Source organism: Eretmochelys imbricata, chromosome 2 (genome assembly GCF_965152235.1).
Source record: "Eretmochelys imbricata isolate rEreImb1 chromosome 2, rEreImb1.hap1, whole genome shotgun sequence".
NCBI lineage: Eukaryota > Metazoa > Chordata > Testudines > Cheloniidae > Eretmochelys > Eretmochelys imbricata.
In genome coordinates, this window is record NC_135573.1 from 88,516,058 (window position 1) to 88,541,191 (window position 25,134).

Below are 25,134 nucleotides of genomic sequence, written 5' to 3' on the forward strand. Positions count from 1 at the left end.
GGGCTGTGGTAATAGCCACCCAGGGTGCCTGAGCGGCTGTGGGGAGCCCTGGACCCTGCACTTGTCTTGGGCATGGTGCCGGGGTACCCAAGAGAAGCCCCCAGCCCTTGTCTCTATCCTCCAAGGCCCACCGCCCAGGGCTCCCCACAGTGGCCTGGGCTCCCTGGTCAGCTCTTACCGAGGCCTGACTTCTGGCCAGGCCAGGTGCTAGGGTCTAGGGGGTAAGGGAAGGAGCAGGGGGCGGGGCCCAAATGTTGTTTGTGCCCAGGGCACCAATATATCTTAATCCGCCTCTGAGCACAGGTCAAAAATGGACACATTTATACAGCATAAACAGATTAATGAATTTTGCTGCAGTTTGATTTCTAGATCTAGTACTGTAGTAATCCGATCTCAAGGTGAGAGAGGTATGAGTGACAATTGTAAGGTCTGCATCTGAAATAAGTGATCTTAACCCTTTGGTGTGTGAGGATGAGGGGGGGAAAGTGGTCTGGCCATTACGGCTACCTGCTCATCTAGTAGCACGAAGTCTAACTAGACGCTTTGATTACAAACCCATTCTCTTGTTAGTGTAATCAGAAAGGCCCGATTCTTATGTTGTCTGTTTATATCTAATATAATTTCTTAGTGGAGGATATCTGCTCAGTCACAGTCCTTCCCTCATGGAGAGCTAGTCATTGCCATCACTGCTACTCTTTCTTATAGTTTTCCCAAACAGCAGTAGAGTGAAATTCTAATTGTTGTCAGTTTCACTGCAGTCTACAGGGTTCTGAATAGCAGCTGTGAAACTGGCCAGTCTTGTGAATTTAATTACTGCTACTATTATTTGAGAATGCTATGAACAGAAACACAAGAGAGTGGTAAGAAAATACCAATTCTAGAGCTAGTCAAGACTCTGAAATCATGAAAATCAATGATAATGCTGTCTCAATGGCATATAATCGTTGCCACATCTGTATTCCTGGTAGGCTGAGGAACTCAGTTGGCTTCCATAATAAACTGGGGTCAGTAGAAGAGGCTTCGGTTTTACAGTTTAGTGTAAGTGTAGTATACAAGAATGAAAAGTTATGTCATTTTGCATACATTTGTAATGCTGCAAACTTAGCTAAGGTTATAGAAACAGTATTATTGTGAGACTCAGTACATAATTGTGTAAAAATAGTTCCTTAATACATTCTCATGGGGAGCAGAGTTAAGGTTTATTACATCTTTCACCTTTCTTTATTTTTTCAGGACATGGGGCTTTTTTATCTCTAATGCACTATGCACATTTATAGAGCTGTAAAAATAATAATGCAATTTTTAAATTAGTTTAACATAGATTTTTTTGTTTGGAATATATATTGATGCATACATTTTACACAATGCTGTACTGGGAACTGCAGCAGTGAAAGCAGCCCAACAGGCTGCCTCTCCCAGGAGCCAGCACTCCAGACAGCAGCTCCTCTGGCATGGCTGTACTGCCCCACTCCCCACTCATTGGGGCGGGCACCAGGCTCACCGGCAGCTGTCCTTGGTTGCGCTAGTGCAGTGGGCAGGGCTGGGGGTGGTGTAACCTTGCTGAAGGAACTGCCAGCTTGGGGCTCTCAGTCCTGGGAGTGGCTGCCCATCGGGCTGTTGCTTTTTCTGCTGCAGTTCCCGGTAGAGCTCTCCAGCTCCGTGGACACTGATTTATATCCACGGATATAAATTTTGTATCCGCACAGAGCTCTCATCATTTTAGTGTTCACTAGTTACATGGTATTTTTTGTGGTTCCCAGGATTGTGGCACTTTGAGCTCTTTAGATGGTATTGTCAGCATTACAACTTCAGTGTCATTGTTTTCTATTTGTTGGCATTGTGGACATGACAAAAAGTCTTTTTTCAAGTGCTGTGCTTCTTGTGAAATCAAAATTCCAGTCTCTAATTGACATATGTCTGAAATATCTGCCCTGCAGGTGCACTGTTTATGCAGTCTTCATGCCTACTTCTAACTTCTCAACTTGTTTACCTCTGCCTATGAGTACTTCATGTTACCCAGATAGTTTGTGCCAACTGTTTCTCATTCAGATACCTAACTTTTGGATGTTGAGACAAAAGGGTTATATACTGTCCACACTTGATGAGGTGACATAGAGCTAAGTGTCATGGGTATAATGCTATCATTATATCCTTAGTGTCTTCTGATCTCCCACACATATGTTTAACTATATGTTAAACCTATAGGAGGGATGGCTGGATTGAGTTGTGTGGGACACAGGCAAGAGCTCTTGGTGAGAGAGAACAATTGCCTACTTCAACCCTCTGTGTCATATCTAAAAGGTAGGAATGCACTCCTCTTAACACAATCCATGTCTACCCTTGCTAGATTTGTAAGAGCATTATCAGCAGTTCATGCTCAGCAATGTTGAAGGCTGCTGATATAGCGAACAATTACAGCAGGGACCTTTAAGCTCTGTCCCAGACCTTAGGAGAGCTTATGATTGGTCTTAGATTTCTTTTGTGGTGGCTTAGAAAAACTACGTGGTATCCTTTTGAGTTGACGTTTCCAATCTCAGTGCACTCAAATAGGAAAGGTAGATTTTTTTCAGTGGGTATCATAACTTTTCCTTCAAGAAGTCTCCCTAATTAGACTCCTGATCAGGTGTATCCCTTGTAATTTAAATCTAGTCCTGTGCAGATTGTGTTAGTTCTTTTGATTCTCTGAGGTTTTTAACTTTGATGGCTAGAAAGAATTATCTTCATTTTGGCTGTAGTTTCAACCAAATTGGTCAGATGGCCTATTTGAACTCCACTTTCATTCCTAGTTTGATTCCGAATAAACCAAAGGTGGTCTTGAGAATTGTACCTTCTTTTCTTTCAAGTGTTTTCTTCCAGTTTCATCTATACAGGAGATAAATCTTGTACATATCTCCTCTTCTCCAAAAGTGCCAGAAGAATGCTTTTGTTCATTGGATGTCTGCTGTACTTTTGATATATTAGTGTGACAGAATTAGTCAGTCATCTGGTAGTTTGACCTAATCATCCTTTGAGAGTGTCTCAGGATGGGAGGGATGGGGACTAAAATACCTAAATTTCGGTGGCCTACTCAGATGCTATATTTCCAAATCTTATAATGCAAAGAGGACGCCATGTCTCTTCTGTGCTCAAGTACATTGTATCATGAACAGTAAAAAAAAAAAAAAAAAAAAAAAAGAGGCTTTGGCAGAGAAAATCTGTCAAGTAGGCTTTGTTGACTTTGTCCTTTTTTCCAAAGACTGTCCTTTACACGCTATTGGCTATTTATTACAGCAAAGATGTTAAATTGTATTGCCCCTACTATCCTGCCATCTTTTTTTTATTATTTTTCTCTTCCTCGTATAAAGGTATGCCCATAATGATCCCAAAAGTTTCAAATTTGTGTGTCTGAAGAGTGCAGAAAGTATAATTTTACTTGTAAATGGTGGTGCATGCACAAGCAACAATCTAGATTTGCCAAAACCTTTCTCAATGTTACTTGTGAGTTTAATAAAATCTTTTCAAATAAATACATTTCACTGTTTTTCCTCTCTTGCTTTCCCCCTGCCTTCTTTCTGAGGTGGGAAGATAGTTTTGAATATATTTTATATTTCATTACTGTATTCAGTTCTGAGCCACATTTGTTCAATATCAGATAGATTATATCTTCTTAATATGATTCTTATGGTATGGGAAGGCAAGAAAGTGAGTTGGGATCAAAGGATGCCATTATTTTAGCATTTCTTTGGTGCTGTTCCTGTACTGTTCCTGTACTGATCCATCATTCCTGGATTCAGATATTTAAGAAACAGAAACAACATTTAGAAGTAAAATTCTACTTTTTATTTCCCCCCACCCCCTTTTTTAAAACTTTTAAAACTTTTTCTAAATTTGTGTCTAGCAAGAACATACATTTTTCTATTTTTCAATAACGGTAATTTGCTTTAACAGTTAAATATGTACATCATTATTTTTAATAAGTATGCACTGTTTTAGTAAGTACACTATTCTTTATACAAACATTGCTTCGTATACTTTTTGTTTCTATCAGAGCAAGGACAAGATTGCATCGTACAGCAAAACTCCAAAAGTGGATAGGAATGATGTGGGGAAGGAGATGAAAGAAAAGTCTTCCATGAAACGTAAACTTCCTTTTACTATTAGTCCATCCAGAAATGAAGATCGAAATTCAGACACAGGTAGAACACTTTATTTCCTTAGTTAATCATTTGTTGCTGAAACACATCCTGATTATTTTATGTTATGATAGTGAGTTAAATGCAAAGGATACTAACTAGTATAGATGTGCGTGCTTGCTTGCTTGTTTCTGATTCAGATCTCAGTCCCATCTTTCATCCCGTCAGGCACTTGCCAAGAACTTGTATGCTGGCACTGTTCTTCTCAGCTACTTTTTCCAGCAATTCCCCAAACTCATCCTTCTGCTTCTATTTTAGTCATAAATCTGCCTCCTTCATTGGCATCTCTAAATGCCCATTTGCTCAAAGAAACATATTGTTGAAAATGAAAAGACAGAGGTTTAAGTGCCACAATTGAAATACAGCTCCTCTGCCTTCTTTAGGGTCACATTTTTCCTCCTATGTGGGAAGGACCAGGAAGGCTAAGCTCATGGAACTAACTGGTCTCAAATCAACCCTGGAAAGAAACTTTTCCTATGGTATAATCTTCTGTGATCTATATAGGAAGCAACTGTGTGACACATTCAAGCATATCCAACTAGAATCAATTTCTTTGAAATTCCATGGTCTTTCTTAACATAGCTGTTTTAGAATCAAGAGGGGGAGTATTAAGAACCCTCACCCCCCCACACACACCAACCCACAGTATTTTAACTTCATTGAACATGACACTAGTCCAGTGAGAATTCTGATAGTAGCAAGAAAACATCATGCTCTCAGAGGTCATTGGAAGGCAGTATCCACGTATAGCATTTCTTCAGTAGGTTTATTATTACACTTTTTCTTAAGTGCCCATAATCATATAGGTTTCAGAGTAACAGCCGTGTTAGTCTGTATTCGCAAAAAGAAAAGGAGTACTTGTGGCACCTTAGAGACTAACCAATTTATTCCTTTCATAATCATATATTCTTCTACCCATAATAAGTTTAACTATCTCTGTAAACTTCCTCCATTAACAATTTTAGAACTCATTGCAAGATAAGAGTATATCCACCACTAGTCATTTGTCTGTCCAGGGTTCATTCATCCAGTTGATTTGCCTCCCGAACATGTAGGCCCACTATGAAGTTGCATAATTTTTTTTGGCCCGCTAGAGAGACTATCACATGTTATCCCAATTTGAGAATGGCTAGTAGAGCCATTTATGTTACATTCAAGATGAGGTATTGGCATTAGACCTCAACTTTTGGTAGTACTTTGGAATAGTTGCATATTATGCTAATTAATAATGCTCCCTCTCGTTTCTGAAAAAGGCATGTTCCTAGCATTAGATTTTAAATGCGCTATTAGTATCCATCTCAGGTAGAGCTTTTTGTGTTAGACACTAGCAATAGTGTAATGTCTGATGTTAGAAGCATTTATTAGTAATATTTAGCATTTTTACATAGTGTTTTGCATGTTCAGAACTACTTACAGATATGAAATAAGTAATCATCACAATATCTTGTGACGTATTACTATTAACTGTTTAACATGTATATTGTAGCACCTACAATAGCAATCATCACAACCAAGTTGGGCTCCATTGTGTTAGGTATCGTACAGACTTACAATAAATGACACTCCCTGTCCGAAAGAGTTTACAGTCTAAAAGACAAGACATAACAGATGGATGAGACAAACAAGTGGGTAGGGCAATGTAACATAATAATAGGATGTTCACTATTAGCCATTCTGTAGCAGTGATCACCACTCAACACCTGGCTAGCTGCTGTCAGTCAGGTTGCAGATCTCTGTATGCATTATGGCACCGGTAGGTAGATTACTGCTGTTATCCACATTTTATAGATGAGAAAATTGAAACGTAGAGGTGAAGTGACTTGCCTGAAATCACCGAGAGTCATTGATATTGCTAGGACTAGAACCCAGATCGCCTAACTCCAAACTCCCATGACTAATCCATTAGATTAATTATGCTGCCTCTGACATTATCAGTGCTTGCTCACTGTATTTAGGAGAGATTGCCGATAGTTTTGGTTGACTGTACTTAAAGGGGGTTGGAAGTGGGAGAAAAATAGCAAGAGAATAAGTTTGGAGAGAAGTGGGATTCGTTCTTCTCTCGACCTACCTGCGTCTACACCAGTGGTTAGGTTGGCAGAGCTGTGATGCTCAGGGATGTGGATTTTTCAGTGGTTATGTCAACCTTAGTTTTAAGTGTAGATCAGGCCTAAAAAAAAAGGTTCTGCAACTGATGAACTGCTTTTTAAAATACCCCTTAAAATGCCTCTACGAAGGCTAAACTATATTCTGCACCATAAAATTCAAAATTCTGAAACAAAAAGAATGAAAAATTCTGCACACAGTATTTTAAAATTCTGCAAATCTTATTTGTCAAAATAACACAATTAATCACATCCGTTTCAATTATTTTTGGTCATTTATTTCAAAATACCTGTCAGCAAGCATGTCTGTAACAATACAGAAAACAAAAAAGACACAGGAAATTTTTTTGACAACTATATTCCTTACTAGGCATATTAATACAGAACTCTGAGTAATAATTCACTTAAACTATAATACAGAACTGTATTTCCTGCATCCCTCAGAAGCAGTGTAAAGGCTTGCGGGAGTCAGGGGTAACACAGGAGCTGAGGGAGGAGGAACTAATTGCTGGGAAGGAGCCTGGGTGTGAACTTGGAGGGTTGTTGGGTATGGGTGGGAAAAGGTATGGAACAGGTTTTCTGGGGGGGCGGGGAGGGATTGCTAGGGAGCTTCCCCCATGGAGACCCTGGCTGACCCCTAGCCTCTTCCATTCAGATAGGCACATCTGCCCCTGTCCCCATGTGTCCCTGCACCTCTGTGTCCTTGCACCCCCTGCCCATGTGGCCCTCCACCCCCACTCAGAAACCCACTCTCCTCATCCCCATGTGGCCCTGCACCTCCCTCCCCCCCGTAGCCCTGCACCTCCACTCCCATTCAGCCTCTGCCCCAGTCTGTCCTCCCCCACTAGCCCTTATGAGCCGCTGTCTGACCCCCATCCCTCAGCAGCCCCATGCTGTCTGTCTCCCCATAACCCCTGTCTCCCAACCTGGCCCAACAGGTGCTGTGGAGAAGGCAGGCTCTTTCCTAGCTGGCTGGGAGCTGCTGTTCTATCACCACAGTGCCTTCTGGTGGGCAAAAGGTGTAACTGCAGCAACTTTCCAGCCAAAGTTATTTTCTGCTGAGACTGCTCTGTTCTAGCAACATAGCACCCTCTGGTGGGCAAAAGGTGGAACTACATCAACTTTCCAACAAAAGCTTTTTTCTGCACAAAAAAATAAAAATATACGTGGCTCATTAATTATGCACGCAGTGGTGTAGAATGCCCCCAGGAATAACTATGTTGTGATCTTAAAGAGAGGGCTGAAGAAGTGGGTAAGGCAGTCACTTGGCTTCTTACTTACCTTTACCACAACAAGTTTACTATCAGAGCTCTTCAGATTTGACTGTAATATTGACAGTTGTTTTATATTTTAGAAATGTATTAGTTACTATTATCATACTTTATCATAGTTTCTTTTAGTGGGAATTCTATTTGGAGTTATAGGTTTGGAATTATAGATTGGATGAGAACATTTTTCTTACCTGTTATTAGGCATTCTGTAATTCGTCTCCCAATCCAGAGCCAGTCATTTTATTGAAAGGAAGTCATTTTACCTAGAATATTTCAATTTTTCCTCTCTCCTGGTAGTCAGAGGATGAAACAGTAAGACAAAACTGTTTTTGATATGAATGCTTCTGTTTGATTCTTATGCCTGTTTAACAGGCAGAAAGGTAATTTAGTTGTCTAAGTAGTAGCAACTTTATTGAAGGTAAGAAAATCTTTCTTTTCCCACTTACCTTGAGTAATGAGGTATAAGTTTTTGTTTATAAGTTCTTTACATTGTTGATTGCGGTTCTTTCTTCTTGTGAATAATTTAGTATTTGGGCAAAAGTTAAATATGTTTGATTCTCTTAACCTCTTGTCACAAGTCTTGTTTTCCAAACCTTTTATTATTTTTTTTTTAATAATAACTTTCTTGTTTTCCCCTTCTTGTTTCTTCTCCAATTTCCCTTTTTTGAAAAATATGATACCCAAAATAATAATACTTCAGTTGAGGCTTAACCAGTATTAATTATAGCTTGTTTTCTGAGTGCAGATCTTATTAATAGAACTTATGGCCCTGCTCCTGCACCCTTCAGTTTACACCCTTGAGTAGTCCCTTTGAAGTCAATGGGACTACTTGCATGCTTTAAATATTTATACAAATGCTCAATTTTAAGGATTGTGGCATTTTGCTTTTTAAAAAATGTTATTTGATTTTTGGTGGTTTTTGTTTTATAAATGTCAAATAAGTGTCTATCTCAGGCTTTCTAATTTAATATCCACTAGAACCCACACACGTTTCTCTGTGGTATACTTCCTAATCAGTATTTCCTTCATCCCTATTCCCCACCATTCTATATTTATTCATTTGACTTCTCCTTCCTACATTAAATCATATGTTTTTCTTTAAAATCATTTCATGACTTCAGAGAATTTACCAGGATTATACTAGTTTAAATCTAACCTCAAGATTACTTTGTCCATCAGTTTTGTATTGTCCTTTTAATTTGGTCATATTTCTTGACTTTGTCCTCTGACATTATTAATAATAAAGATACTTCTCACTTCTACATGGTTTATAAACAGTAATTTCCTCTCAGTCCTAACCCACACCTTGCCTTCACACAGACCTATTAACTACTCTTGTTTCTGGTTTGTTTGTTTTTTAAACAGATGTATACTTATATTTCTCATTTTAACCTATGGAAATTTGTGCATGGGATCATGTGATATGTCTTACTAAAGCTCTAATATGTTAATTATACTGCATTTCCTTTATCCACTAATGTTATTACCCTACCAAAGAAGCATTTGGGTTAGTTTGGCATGATTTGTTTTTGAAAAGCCCATGTTGCATATTATTTTCCTAAAGTGCTTAGAGGTTGATTTTTTGTTCTAGGAATTCACCTTTTTTCTAACCTTAAAAATAGGTACAATGCTTTTGCCTTGGGACATAATCTGTCTTCCATAAATTCTCCAAAATAATTGCCAGTGGTTCTGACGTTTCTTCTGCTAGTTCCTTTAGCACTTCAGTATGAATTTAATCAGGCCCTGATCATTTGAACCTCTACAGTAAGAAGTGCAGAAAAACATCTATTGCCCTTATATAGCTTTAAACATTTTTAATTGTTTTTAAAGATGTTGAGAAGAAGGCTACAGTAAAAGAGGAAAATGTTAAAGGGATGCTGTCCAACCAAATTGGGCCCAAAATTTTGAGGTTGCTTTTTAAACCTTTTACAAAACGTAGTCTCTTGCAGAAGAAAGGTGTTTTTTTAAAAAAAGAAAAAAAAAAGGAAATTCCCTTACTAGTTTCTAAGGGTATGTCTACATTATGAAATTAGGTCAAATTTATAGAAGTCAGTTTTTTAGAAATCGGTTTTATATATTCAAGTGTGTGTGTCCCCACAGAAAATGCTCTAAGTGCATTAACTCGGCGGAGTGCTTCCACGGTACCGAGGCTAGAGTCGACTTCTGGAGTGTTGCACTGTGGGTAGCTATCCTACAGTTCCCGCAGTCTCCGCTGCCCATTGGAATTCTGGGTTGAGATCCCAATGCCTGATGGGGCTAAAACATTGTCGCGGGTGGTTCTGGGTACATATCGTCAGGCCCCCGTTCCCTCCCTCCCTCCGTGAAAGCAAGGGCAGACAATTGTTTCGCGCCTTTTTTCCTGAGTTACCTGTGCAGACGCCATACCACGGCAAGCATGGAGCCCGCTCAGCTCACTGTCACCGTATGTCTCCTGGGTGCTGGCAGACACGGTACTGCATTGCTACACAGCAGCTTTGTGGCAGCAGATGGTGCAATAGGACTGGTAGCCATCATCGTCATGTCCGAGGTGCTCCTGGTCGCCTCTGTGAGGTCGATCAGGAGCGCCTGGGCAGACCTGGGCGCAGGGACTAAATTTGGAGTGACTTGATCAGGTCATTCTCTTTAGTCCTGCAGTCAGTCCTATTGAACCATCTTATGGTGAGCAGGCAGGTGATACGGATTGCTAGCAGTCCTACTGCATCATCTGCCGAGCAGCCATGAGATGTGAATGGCATGCAGTCCTTCTGCACCGTCTGCTGCCAGCCAAAGATGTAAAAGATAGATGGAGTAGAAATAGACCAGATTTGTTTTGTACTCATTTGCAAACCCCCCGCCCCCCGTCTAGGGGACTCATTCCTCTAGGTCACACTGCAGTCACTCACAGAGAAGATGCAGCGAGGTAAATCTAGCCATGTATCAATCAGAGGCCAGACTAACCTCCTTGTTCCAATAAGAACAATAACTTAGGTGCACCATTTCTTATTGGAACCCTCCGTGAAGTCCTGCCTGAAATACTCCTTGATGTAAAGCCACCCCCTTTGTCGATTTTAACTCCCTGTAAGCCAACCCTGTAAGCTGTGTCGTCAGTCGCCTCTCCCTGCATCAGAGCAACGGCAAACGATCGTGCATCTGAATTGAGAGTGCTGTCCAGAGCAGTCACAATGGAGCACTCTGGGATAGCTCCTGGAGGCCAATACTGTCGAATTGTGTCCACAGTACCCCAAATTCGACCCGGCAAGGCCGATTTAAGCGCTAATCCACTTGTCGGGTGGAGTAAGGAAATCGATTTTAAGAGCCCTTTAAGTCGAAATAAAGGGCTTCATCGTGTGGACGGGTGCAGGTTTACATCGATTTAATGCTGCTAAATTCAACCTAAAGTCCTAGTGTAGACCAGGGCTAACCCTATCATTGTAGTATTGTACTAGTACAGAGAACCTGAAAGTGAAATTGATCAGGAATTCACTATAAATAGAAAGAAAACTGACTTTTCTGGTTACATTGTCCAGACTGAGAAATGTAAAAAGTAAACAACAAAACAGTGAAAGAGAAGTTAGATTTTTAAGACTTAACTTTTAACAGTCTAGGATATTCTGAGTGAAATCTGGTAGGTTAGGAATTTTTTTAAAATTTCATATTTAAATGTACACTGTCACTTTTAATAAGAAAATTATTTCAGTGCAAATAATACCTTTATAAAACAAAACAAACTAAATACAACAAATTGTGAAGACAGTAGTGTTCTGAGACCCAGAAAAGCAAGCATATTTTAACTCAAGGTTTCCATAATGCACTTTACTAAACCTTTCCTGCCTATTGCAGTATATTGTACAGTGGGCTCTATGAAGAGATCTTGGAGCAGTGAGTGATTTTACATATCGTATATGTTGCTATAATTGGTTGCATGATTCAAGGGTCCTGATCATTAATCAGAAATTTTCTGTGGATTTATGTGATTATCTATTAAAAGCTGTGGAAAAACTAGTCCTGTAGTCTGACTAAATATCTAGAGATCTTTTTAAATGGTGTGTCAAAGTTTCTCTTTTGTATGCCATACTTCCCTCCACCCCTTTTCTCCTGTGTCTTCTCATTCTGTAGATTCAGATCCAGGACATACACATGAAAACTGGGGGGACAGATTAATACCTTCTTACAGGACATATTCAGGTAAATGTATTATCAGGTGCACCTGCTGTAGTCCAGTGACTTTTAACATTATTGTTAATTTCAGTGTTTATCGACTATTTAGAGTTTATTTTAAAACAGTGTGTGAATTCTAACAGAAAGGTGGATAAAGAAATGTTTCCTGAATGACAAAGGAATGACTGGAAATAATGGAAATAACATGAACATAATTTAATTTATATGGTACCTTTCATCACCAAGTATCCATAAGTGCAACTGTTTAACAGCATTCTTCAGTGCTAAGCAGTTAGGACAGGAATGTATTACTATCATTTGCTGAATACACTGTTCAAAATATAAAGTGGTGATAAACATAAGTAAACAGAAAACGTACAGTATACTGCACTGCAAACATGCAAGACAGATCTTTAAAGTGTGTCTAACTATATTCAGTATTGGTTTTGGCCCATTATTTTGCCACGTTGAACATTGTTAAAATGACATTGCGGTGTAATTCTGAAATAAAAGTTAAACATATAAAACTTTTTTGTAGAAAAGAACCATGGGCAATAAGTAGTATGAATTAATAAACACAAATCATGCCAGACAAACTAAAGCACTTTCTTTTGATAGAATTACTAAATTAGCGGATGAAGAGTACACAGTAAATAATCCATTGAGTGGATCACACCTCTCCATAGTTGAAACCAGAATAAAAAACTAAATTCAGATGTGCGCAGTTCTATAATTTTTCATGCTTAAAACAGTTTGGATTAAAATTGTTTTTGAAATTCAAAACAAAAGTATGTATATATTGTTTGCTTCTCTTTTCCTCAGGGAGCATTAAGTCTGTAGAAACTGTAGGAATAACAAGCTTTGCAGGGAGGTGGCAGCAGGAGGGGGAGCTTCAGAGTGGTGAGCAGAGCGGACTCTGGGTCAGGCAGAGGAGGGGTTTGTTACAGTAGATCTATGACAGAAAAGAAGGGAGGTGGGAAGGGAGAGGATAGGAGCAGAGGAGACTTCTTGGGGTAGGGGAGGAAGTGGACGCAAACAGAGAAGGGACTGCAGGGAGCAAAGGAGGGCAGCAGAGAAGAGACTATTGCAGAGGACTAGAGGAGTATGGAATATGGTGTAGTCCTTAATGGAATTTAGGTTTCTAGATTCTTAAGTCACTTGAAAATTTTGCACTTAGTATATCAACATATGCCAACAACTCCTTTGCCCAGATTGACCTATTTTTTGCTTTATATGAAGAGTTTGCTCTTTTAGTGCACTTGCAATTTACCTCCTCTGTTACTACAGTCTGTACTAATAATGTGTCCTCCAGCATTAAGATTATTGCTTTCACAAACTGCAGAATTCTTAAAAGCTTTCATGAAAAAAGATGATGAGGGGAAGATGGAAGAATGATATTGTACCACTATAGAGACTCCTCCAAATTTAAGATGTCTGCAGCCATAGTCTGCAAACTTCTTATATCCCTTAGAAAAAATCCTTGTTTTTAAAATAATGCATTTTATGGTCAGGGTAGGTTGATTTAAATCATGATTAAAACTGGTGATTTAAATCATTTTTATTTAAATCAACAAGCAGGAAACATAGATTTAATAATAACTTTTAATCTTGTTTTGCATTTGTAATTTTTAGTTTCTTTCCTAGGAAAGGTTGATTGTCATCGGCAGGTAACCATTAAAACATCTTGATATGCAACTACACATAGCCTTTATGCTAAATTTAGTACTTCTTTTTCTACTTTGAGTGATTGCTCATGTCCATTCCAATAGATGTGTGTGCACACTGCGTGAACAGTCGTCGGAAGTTTTTTTACCCTAGCGGTACCCATTGGGTCGGCTGTGGAGCCCCCTGGAGTGGCGCCTTTATGGCGGTGTATATAGGTCCCTGCCGACACGCTGCCTGCTCAGTTCATTTTTACCGCCAGTGATGGTCGTTGGAGCAACTGGTCTCTTGCTTTAGCAAGTGCTTCCTTGTGGTTTTCCCTGTATATAGTTGTTATCCTTCACTATCTTAGTCAGTTAGTTCATTAGTACGTTTAAGTTGGGGGCTTCCCCCCCGATATTTTTTCCCGTTGCCGGGGCATGCAACAGCCCCAGGGGTTCAAGCCATGCGATAGGAGTGGTAAGCCTATGCCCAGAGGGGATCCACATGCCACTTGTCTGGGAGAGGATCATTTGCAAGACAAGTGCACCATCTGCAGAGTTTTCAAGCCCAGAACTAAGAGGGAGAGAGACTATCTCCTCAAGTTCCTCTTGATGGAATCTCTCCAGCCCCAACTGGCTCAAGAGCCAGCAGCCTCAGTGCAGGACACTGGATCGGTGCGACACTGATCACAATCCCCAGTGCTGCATAAGAAGAAGGCAGAATGGGGCCACTCCCCCACCAAGAAGAGTGGACAGGACTCCAGCGTGGTGCTTCTCATGGTGGAAAACCAGAAGGCTGGTTCATCGGTCCTGGTACCATCAACTCCGGCCTTGAGGGGAGGTCCGTCAACCCCAGTATCGGTGGGCTCTCCATTCTGGGAAGTGTTGGAGGAGGACCTGGACCTCCTCTCCACACCAGACACTTCTGAGGCTGCGCCGGATTTAATTGCCATGACAGCACAGTCCTTGGCCTTCTATTCCCGTGCACCGGTTCAGGTGCAGGTGGCGCAAGCCCCGGCTGTTGCACCACTTCCGATGGGGGCACCTCCTATCCAGTACTGGAGCAAGTCCACCATGATGAACTGCCATTCCCCATCGCTGTGGTACCATTCCCAGGCACCATCGGGATCCACCCCAACCTAGTCGGGCTCAGACTATTCATCGGAGTCAGAGACAGAGTTGTACATGTCCTAATGCAGCTGGTACTGGTCAAGATCCCATCAACGGTCTTAGCACCACAGGGTGAAGGAACACTCGGTACCGATGCTATCCTGGCCTCCCCAGTGGCAGGGACTGATACAGTGGCCCTTTTGGACACCTTAGAGCTACCACCAGGGCCAGCGGCATGGTTCCAGGGCAGCATCAGTGGTCTCTGTTGCCTGTGCCCCTCCTTCTGCAACATCCATTGCCCCTGATCAGTCCAGGGCTCCCAAGGACTCACCACAGGGTTCAGACCCTAGGCCTCCCACATTGAGCGCAAGTCTACACTGGTCCTAACCCAGAAAATAGAGTTCATCGGGGCTCTCCAGGACTCCACTCAGGCCAGAGCCTCCCTACCCGAGTCCTGGTTCTAAAGCATCCAGGGCATCATCGATAGCCTCCACCGGCTCCCAAATACCTTGGTCAGAAACTGCATGAAGCTTCTGGAGCATATGGCAGCCTGCCCATATGTAGTGCAGCACACCAGGTTGCGCCTCCGCCCCCTCCAGGCTTGGTTGGCGAGGGTATACAGACCCAGATGGGACTCTCTGGAAAGACTGGTTACCCTGTCCAAGATTCTCAAGTCCCTCAGCTGGTGGCTACAACCTCAAATGGTGTGTGCGGGAGTACCCTTCGCCAAACCTCAGCCCTCACAGTCACTAGTCACAGACACATCGCAGACGGGTAGGGGAGCGCACCTGGACAGTATCAGCACTCAAGGCATATGGTCACAACTAGAACTATCGCTGCATATCAACATCGGGAGCTGAGAGCAGTTCGCCTGGCTTGCCAGACGTTCCAGGCCCATCTTCAGAACAAATGTGTCTCCGTACAGGCGGACGACACCACAGTGATGTTCTATATAAACAAACAGGGTGGTGCTTGCTCCTCTCCCCTGTGCCTGGAAGCTGTCCAACTGTGGGACTTCTGCGTTGCACACTGCATCCAGCTACAGGCCTCATATCTGCTGGGAGCAGAGAACTAACTAGCGGACCACCTCAGCCACTCGTTCAATACTCATGAGTAGGCACTCAGAGCGGACATTGCCCTTTCGATCTTCCAGAGGTGGGGCTATCCCCACGTGGACCTATTCATGACACAGAGCAACAGAAAGCGTCAGGTGTTCTGCTCCTTTCAGAACCACAGCCATGACTCCATAGCGGATGCCTTTCACCTACTGTGGACAGGTCACCTGCTATGTGTGTTCCCACCCTTCCCCCTCATACACAAGTTCCTCCTCAAGATCTGGCAGGACAGGGCTTCAATGATTCTCATAGCACCAGCGTGGCCCTGACAGCACTGGTTCACCATGCTGCTGAACTTATCAGTGGACAGGCCAGAGACACTTCCTATGCTCCCAGACCTCATCACACGGGATCATGGCCAACGACATCATCCCAGCCTGGAGTCCCTCCACCTCATGGTGAGGAAACTCCATGGTTGAACTAGCTTGAACTGCAGTGCTCAGACTCTGTTAGGGAAGTTGTGTTGGGAAGCAGGAAGCCTTCCACTTGCACAATGTACCTGGCAAAGTGGAAGTGTTTCTCCATTTGATCACTACAGAAAGATACCACAGCAAGCCTCTGTTCCCCTTGTACTACGCTACCTCTTGTACCTGAAGCAACAGGGGTTGACGATATCATCTTTTAAGGTGCACCTGGCGGCCATCTCCGCCTTGCACCCGGGTGTGGCGGGCAGGTTAGTCTTTAGGAATCCCATGGTGGGCTGGTTTTTAAGGGCTTGGATAGGCTTTACCCCCATGTGAGGCAACCCATTCCTCAGTAGGATCTTAACTTGGTCCTTTCTGGACTCATTTCTTTTGAGCCCCTGGCAAACCTGCCCCTTATCCTACCTTTCCTGGAAGGTGGCCTTTCTGGTGTCCATAACCTCGGCCAGAAGGGTCTCCAAGCTCAGAGCGCTAACTTCCGAGCCCCCCTACATGGTCCTTTACAAGGACACGGTGCAGCTACGCCCTCACCCAGCATTCCTACCCAAGGTAGTATCACAATTTCACTTTAACCAGGACCTATTTCTACCGGTATTCTTTCCTAAACCTCATGCCAGCAACAAAGAGCAAGCACTCCATTTCCTGGATGTCAGGCGTGCCCCTAGCCTTCTACGTTGAATGCACAAAGCCATTTCGTAAGTCTTCACAGATTTTTATTGCAATCGCTGAGAGGATGAAAGGGCTTCCCATCTTGTCTCAGCGCATCTTGTTGTGGATCACGTCCTGCATCAGAACGTGCTATGACCTGGCTAAGATCCCAGCCCCAGTGTTGACCGCACACTCCACAAGAGAGCAGGCCACTTCCTGCGTTCCTCATACAAGTCCCCATTCAGGACATATACTAGGCAGCAAAGTGGCCTGTCCTCACCTTCACATCGCAGTATGCTATCACTCAACAGGTGAGGGATGATGCAGCCTTCGGCAGTGCAGTACTGCAATCAGCAACTCTGTGAACTCTGACCCCTTCTCCGTCGAAACTGCTTGGAGTCACCCATTGGAACGGACATGAACAATTGCTCGAAGAAGAAAAGACAGTTATCTACCTTTTGTAACTTCTTCTTCAAGATGTGTTGCTCATGTCTATTCCAAATCCCACCTGCCTCCCCTCTGTCGGAGTATTCCGGCAAGAAGGAACTAAGCAGGCAGCCGGTTGGCAGGAACGTATGTACACTGCCATAAAGGTGCCACTCCAAGGGGCTCTACAGCCGCCCCGAGGGGTACCGCTAAGGTAAAAAACTTCTGACAATTGTGCACACGGCGGGTGCGCACACCTATTGGAATGGACATGAGCAACACATCTCAAAGAACAACAGTTATGGAAGGTAGGTAGCCCTCTTTTTTTCCAAGCCAGAGGATACACTATATCCATACTAGACATGGTGAGTTAAGTAATATCTTTCGTTGGTCTCTCTCTCACAACAGAAGTTGGTCCAATAAAAGATATTGCCTCATCCACCTTGTCTCTCGTATATCCTGGGACCAACATGGCTACAACACAACTGCATACATCTATACACATTTGTTTAATCAGTTACAGCTTAACGTATATTTATTCAGATTCTTAATCTTTATATTTTTATTATGTTAGAAAATGAATGATTCATTTTTTGTTTTCTACATTCTGAATAAATTTTACTTATTTGTGTCAAGATGTATTTGGATAGAAATTGGAATTCAATCAAAATGCATGAAAATTGCATTTTAAAATATTTTTTTAGTTAAATAAAACTACCTTAAATATGTTGGATACTTTTTTCCCCATATGTAAGTTTATCAAAGCATGTTTTGCATTTAAAATTACTATTTATTAAACAAAGGAAATTTGTTAGTAGTTAGTGAATTGAACTCATTGTGGTCCTTCAGGATTTTAGAACTAGTAGATCTCATTCTTTCAGACCTTGTTTTTATTCATAGATTGGAAAAGGAAAACAGGCTTTCCTGCTTTTTCAACTCTCAAGCATTTTCTCAACCCTCAGTGAGCTAATCATTGAACAGAACTAGCTGAATAAACTGAAATGGAGAAAATATTCTCTCTGCACTTGCAGAAGAGGCTACTGCAGTCAAACGCCGGTTTAACACTTCAACAAACTATGGTTCCACGTGCTTAGCCAGTGATTTCCTCTAGGTCAATGCTTTTTCTTTCTTTAAAACTCCAGCAGTAAACACTTACTACTTGGATATTTTTAAGTTCAGTTTTAAATTATGTTAATGGATTATGGTTAGTTTTGACCTTAATGTATTGTCATAATTTCTAACTTAATTTTAAATAGATTTATTTTCTAACAGAAAAATGTTTTGAATTTAAATTTTAAAAGATTATTTTAATCATAGATTTTTATCCACTTTGCTTATAATACATGGGTTCTGTGCCTGCAAACCCTTAATAATGTGAATAATAGTTTTCAGGATCTGGTCATGAAGGGAAGGGAAGATGGGAGGCTAGTGTCACTAGAGGGACAGAGCTGTGGTTGTAAGAGTAACGTAAATGCATTTCCATACTTTAAAATATTTGAGTTTTCTTTTGCTAGTATCCCAAGATATATTAAAGGACTAATTCAAGCTGACTTGGCTATGAGCATTAATTGAATTGAAATGATAATTAATTGAAGTGCTGATAAAATGTAACTTATTCAGTTAGGGAGGTGTCTGCCACAGGAATGAGTGTGAGAGCCAATTTTACTTAGACCTTGTCTACACTGCGGGGATTGATCTAAGTTACGCTACTTCAGCTATATGAATAACGTAGCTGAAGTCGACGTACTTAGGTCGACTTACTGTGGTGTCTCCACCGTGGTGAGTCGACTGCTGCCGCTTCCCCATCGACTCCACCTGCTCCTCTTGTGGCGGTGGAGTACAGGAGTCAATGGGAGAGTGCTCGGTGGTAGATTTAACGCGTCTAGACTAACCTCGTGTCTGAGGTTAATGACGTGAATTCCCCATTATTTCTGATGTTTTCAAACTGGATTCTACAAAGCTCTAGAAGATATAGTTGGGAACCCTCTTGCACTGGGATTGGGGTACACTAGAGGACCTTAAGGAATTTTCCATCTCTTGATTCTGTGAAAACTCAAAATTGTGACTACACATCAGTCTGAAAACAAGTTATTGACTTTATAGTTTTGTTATTTGTATGATATACTTTTAAAATCTTTAAGTGCTTTATTCATGAGCATATTGTTCCAGTCAGCTGAGAGCTATGACAAAACTAGGAGTTCACGCCCTTCTGACTGAAGAAAGAGTAACACAAATATACAAAGTGGGGCAGCATGACATAGTGTATTTTTTTCTCCAACCTCCAGCTCACATAAATAATTGAAAATGGCTATTTCTGTCTGTGTGAGATTCTGTACTATAGTTGGCTATTTTTCAGAATCTTATTAGTGTGCTAATATTTCCAGAGAAAGAAGGCCCAGAGAAGAAGAAAATGAAAAAGGAAGCTGGAAGTAAGAAGTCGACACCAGTTAGCATTCTTTTTGGTTATCCACTTTCAGAGCGCAAACAGATGGCCCTTCTTATGCAGATGACAGCTAGAGACAACAGTCCAGGTGATACCAGCTACCACTGAGTTACTGTTTCTCTCTCTCTCTCCTTCCTATAAACCCCCTCCACCTGTCAGGTTTTTTTCTTGTGTTTTTTAAAGCAATCTTTGATTTAATCAAGAACTCTTCTGAATTTGCAGTGCAAAATTCTTCCCTTGGAAAATATCATCTTTGTAGAAAACTGCATTTTCTGTCAAATACTTTGATGGAAAATTCCTGACTATCTTTAGTTATAATATACAAGGGTTGCTGTGGCAACTGTAATTATGAATTTCCCATTTTTGAGTATTCCATCTCTCAACTGTCATATTACATTTTCATTGGATTTTTGGGGGGTGGGGGAGAGGATTGGCACTTAATAATATATTCTTACTAGTTTAGGGTGCAATTCAACTGTCACTGAAGTCCATGGGAGTCTTCATATGAGGTGAAATTATGGCCCCCTTGAAATCAGTGACAAAATTCCCATTGACTTAAACAGAGTCAGGATTTTTACCTGTGGGCTGGATCAGCTTCTTAGTGTCGAATGCTGTTTACAGGAATAAACTATAAAAATCATCCATCATAGGAGCTGTAATATATTTTTGTTAACATCACAACAGTTTAACTTCCATTTTAACATAAGTGTTTGTTTATGAAGTTAATACTTTAACAAAGATAGTCTGCAGGTAAATGACTAAATTAACTTTCAGAATTTGGTGGCAGTTGATAAACCAAGTTGTTCTGTTGTGGTTATAACCAGAGCTGTGAAGAGAAAAAGGTATTTCCATTTTGTGTAGGATTTTAATATTTCAAAATTTGGTTTCATTCTGATTTGGAAAAGAAATAAAAAATTTCAAAATTCTCCATGAAAGGGGATCCTGGAGAACCCGGTTCAGGAGCAGACTTTCTAGCTGGCTTCCCTGAATCTGTGGACTCCAGAAGCCCTGGGGTCCTCAGCTCAAGGGCAGGCTGGCTGGCTACCTGGGAGCCACAGACCCTGAGAGCCTGGGCTGTCAAGAAGCCATGAGCTTGGGAGCAGGTCCTTCCAAAGCTTTCCAGCTCCCTATCAGCCTACTAAGTGAGTTGCAGAGGAGCCTCAGAGCTTGAGAGCCAAGGCTTCCAGGCTTCTAGGCTCTCAGCTGCCCAGCAGACAGGCTCCTGAAAACCCAGGAACCTGGAAGCCTGGGCTCCCCAGAAGCCAAGCTGCCAAGGAGTTGGATGGGGAAGCTGGTGCCTTTTCCACTCGGCTTATCCAGAACACTTCATCCCATACTCAAAGTACACTTTATTCAGTTCTCTGGAATTCAAGAAGTTAGTTCAACGCTGGACTTGTCACAGGTTTCTTTATTGGCATACAATCAAACTACCCTTGAATTGATCTGGCTCAAGTATAGGGGATGGTGACAGATTATACCACACTTTCAGTTTACATAAACATGAATCAGCTTACATACACACTGACAATGTATTAACCAACTTACTACCTATATCACACACTTTATGATTGGGCTACTAATTATTGTAACCAATCCATGTACACATCATGACCTGTTCACAAACTACAGAGTATGGTAGTAAGCAAAGCTGCATCTGGAAGCTTATCATACTCTTCTTGCAATTCATTTATCTACTAACTACATGTTATTTACAAGGCCACTTATAAGTTTATGCTTCGTACAGTGTTAACCTCTGTTTCCTTACTTCTCTTCCTTCCTACTTCTTACATTGTTCATGTACAATGAACAGCTGGCACGGAGTCGGGCAGGTTTCCCGTGGAAATCTGCCTACTCTGCTAGACACTAAAAATCATGGACTGAACAGAGATGCTGGATTTATGGCTTATTACAACAATTTGAAACCCACTAACCCCTTCTTTTTGTCCTATGAGTGCAGACATGTTAACAGGACACTCTATCTTGAATGATCCCTTACAGTATGTGCTAACTACTTATCCTAAACAATCTGTTCCACCTTGCATTTTACTGTGATGCTGGGAGTATCTTTTCCAGACCTGAAGAAGAGCTCTGTGTGGCTGGTGTCTCTCACCAACAGAAGTTGGTCCAATAAAAGATATTGCCTCACCCATCTTGTGTTTTCTGTCAGACCTTTACCAAAATTGTCTCCACAGAATGTTTTCTCTGAGTATTGCTGACAATCTTTAATTACAATCTCATGATTTATATTTTCTACTTGAGTAGTACCTTCTGATTATTCTAGAACCATCTGTTTCAAATGGGTACATTTTTCTGTTTGTTTCTTTTTTTAATTATAAAGGATTTTTACTCCGGGAAGATGCTGAATTGACATTCCTATAACCTGAAAACGGCTCTATCCACAAAATATGTATATTTTGGGCAGCAGTTATACAAGCTGGTCACACTGCCTTACTCTGGGTTCCCATCTTTGTTGCTGAGAGGATAGTTCAGTGTCCATATACATTCAATTCTTCACCTCTCTGCTTAGAGACAATGAAAAGATTTTGGTGAAGTAGACTTAGGGCCAGATTTTTTAAAGTATTTAGGTGCCTAGTGGGATTTTCAAAAGTGCCCAAGAAGATTAGGCACTTTTGAAAGTCCCACCAGGAACCTGCACCATTAGATACCTAAGTACCTTTGAAAATCTGGCCCTTAGCCCAGTAGGTCCAAAACAAATTGCTAACTTGTTACAGGTAGGCCACTGAATAGTCATCAATTGGTAACAACTTAGCAAAATCACCTCTTGTGGGAAATGGAGCCTTAGGTTGCTCTAAAAAGAGGCCATGCTGAAGTTTTTTGAACAATATTACTAAACTCCGATATGGAATTCATCCAGTCCTATGGTTTCATGGAATCTATTTGCAAGGAAGTGAGAGACTGTAGCAAATAGGAGGCCTTTGTACGCCTCCTTTACCTTTGCTACATAACAAGGGAATATTGTGTTCCTGAAGGGATTACAGGATATTTCCATAAACTATGGAATCTCTTAAAGGACATGACCAATTGTGGACACTGAAATTTGAAGATAGTGAGAATTTTTGCTTTACTTTATTTTACTTTATCTGGCTACAAAATGTATTATTGACTATTTTAAAACTTATTTTGTAGATTCCAACCTGCATCATCCTTTACAGACAACACCAACGCAAAAGAAAACACCAAGCTCCTCATCAAGACAAAAAGACAAAGTTAATAAGAGAAATGAACGAGGGGAAACGCCTTTACATATGGCAGCCATCCGAGGGGATGTTAAACAAGTTAAAGAGTTAATCAGTCTAGGCGCAAATGTGAATGTAAAAGATTTTGCAGGTAAGGTTGATACGCCTTCATTTCATTCAAAGTCAGCGTTAGTCCCGAATTTGTTACTAGAGATCAGACTTACTTCCAATTTAAATCTGATGTGAATTAATACTGTAACTTAAAAAAAAATTACCAGAAGTCTCTCAACTTGTGTTATAGTGGTTGTGAAGGTAGCTGGGGTAGTTGGTTTGTGTATATATTTTATTATTATTAATACGAGCATACAGAGGCCCCAATTTTGATCAGGACCTTGTTATGCTATGTACTGTCTTAAACTAGGGGTCTATATTTGAAGAAGTTCTAATTGAAGATAATGACCAATATATGATGGGTGGTAAGAAAAAGACCAGCAACTTATACCATTTGTATTTATTTATACTGTCTTTCTCTCACTTGTTGGTTTTTAGACAAAGTTTTTGTGATTACACTAAAAAGAGACTTTTCTTACCTGCTTCACTTGTGTCATTAAACATTGGCCAGTTTTTTTGTCGACATCATGGTTGGAAAGGTATTTGAAGGAGGAGAGAGTAGTATCTTTGCAGATCAGTTCAGTGAGGCTGTTTTGTGTACAAGCGGCAAAGTGGAAGACACCACAATGATACTTATAGGAGGCGGATGGCATTATTGGTGGGGCAGAACAGTAGGTAACATTTCATCAGCTTTGTCTTTATTGCTAATTACAGCTACTATTAATTTTGAATTTCGGTAGACCTAGGAGCCCTAGTCATGGACTAGGACCCCATTGTGCCAGGCATTAGACAAGGAGCAGGGATCATCTTTTGGTTCTGTGCTTGTACGAGTATAAGACAAGAGACAATAGATGGATATAGGCAGATGGGAATACAAGGAAACGATGGTCAGCATGACAGGCAGTGGTCTTATCACACCTGCAGCCTAGTTGTTGGGGATTACAAAGAAACAGGTAGTTTTAAGGAGGACAATGTGTTAGTTTTGCAGATGTTTATGGAAATCTTCTCCAAGCATAAAGGGCAATGTGGGAGAAAGCATGAAGATGCTTATTTGAAAATGTAACAAGTGGATGATGGAAGCTGGTATCATTGGCTGATCAGAAACAGGAGTTGGCATCTCGATAGTGAGTGAGAGATGATAGGCAGGGTGAGGATAGGCCAGAATGGGCCTTGAAAGTGAAGTCAAGCCGCATATGTTTGTTGCAATAGAGAGGGAGGAGCCAGTGTGGGGATGCAAAGAGAGAGAGGTGTGACATGGTCAAAGCAATGGGCTAGGAAAATGATCTTGTAGCAGTATTCTGGTGGATATAAATTGGACAAGATTTTATCTCTTGGTGCCAGAGAAAGGATGTTGCAGTAATCAAAATCAAGGGATGCCTGGGAAATAGCTTTAGTTGTGTGGATGGACATGAAAAGTTGTATGTTAGAGATGTTTTGAAGAAAATCTGCATGATTTAGATTTTTGCCTAGATGTGAGAACCTATATAGCACTCTGAGTCAAGGATGACACCTGGATTACAGGCCAGAGTGACTAGCAGGATGGTGGTATTGTCCACAACGATTGGGAAATGAGGTAGTGAGGTGAACTTTAGGGTGGAGGAAGATGGAGTTATGTTTTAGCCGTGTTGATATTGAGCTGACAAATAGACGACAAATTGATGTCAGGCCGACAAGGTGAAAATTTAATTTGCCCAAGAGAGGGGTCTGGAGGAGAAAGGGAGATGTGAGAGTCATCAGCATAGTGATGGTAGCTGAATTTGAGTTTGTCAGTGAGGTTTACCCACTGATAAGGGGCCAAGGACAGAGTCCTGTGGAACCCTCTCAGAAAGTTGGTTGGGCATTGAGGAGGATCCTCTGGTGGATATGCTGATGAAGCAATGATTAAAGGGATATGAGGAGAACCAGGGCAGGACAGACTCACAGAAGCCAAGGCAGGCTAAGATTTTGAGATGAGCATGGGCAACAGTGTCACAAGCAGCTAAAAGGTCAAGGAGACTGAGGATGGAGCACTGGTTTTGTCCATTGGATAAGAGGAGGTTATTAGACATTTTATTGAGAGCAGTTTAAAGGGAGTGCAGTGGGTGGAAACCAGATTGGACAGGGTCTAGGTTTGAATCTGAAGAGTGGAACTGTAGACAGCAATTGTAAAAATGGATGCAGTGATCTTAGAGATGAAAGGGAGAAGGGAAACGGAGCAGTGGTTGGAGAGGCAAATGGAGTTGGTAAAGGATGGGGTTTTTTTTTAAGATGGGGGGTGATTAAAGCATGCTTGTATTATAAGGGGACAGATCCAGAGGAGAGTGAGAAGTTAAGGAGAAGAGAAAGTGGGAAGGTGAG

General features: G+C 41.3%; 1 protein-coding gene across 2 annotated transcripts in view; it reads left to right on the forward strand.

Annotated features, from left to right (window-relative positions):
- ANKRD12 (ankyrin repeat domain 12) overlaps nt 1–25,134 on the forward strand; it is a 109,342-nt gene that overhangs the window by 42,941 nt on the left and 41,267 nt on the right. The window contains exons 3-6 of one of the 2 annotated variants that reach the window (XM_077810434.1): nt 4,028–4,175; nt 11,641–11,709; nt 19,431–19,577; nt 22,637–22,837. In XM_077810434.1, the coding sequence (XP_077666560.1) occupies nt 4,028–4,175; nt 11,641–11,709; nt 19,431–19,577; nt 22,637–22,837 (565 nt within the window). The remainder of the gene's footprint in view (nt 1–4,027; nt 4,176–11,640; nt 11,710–19,430; nt 19,578–22,636; nt 22,838–25,134) is intronic. The other variant, XM_077810435.1, reaches the window with a different exon arrangement.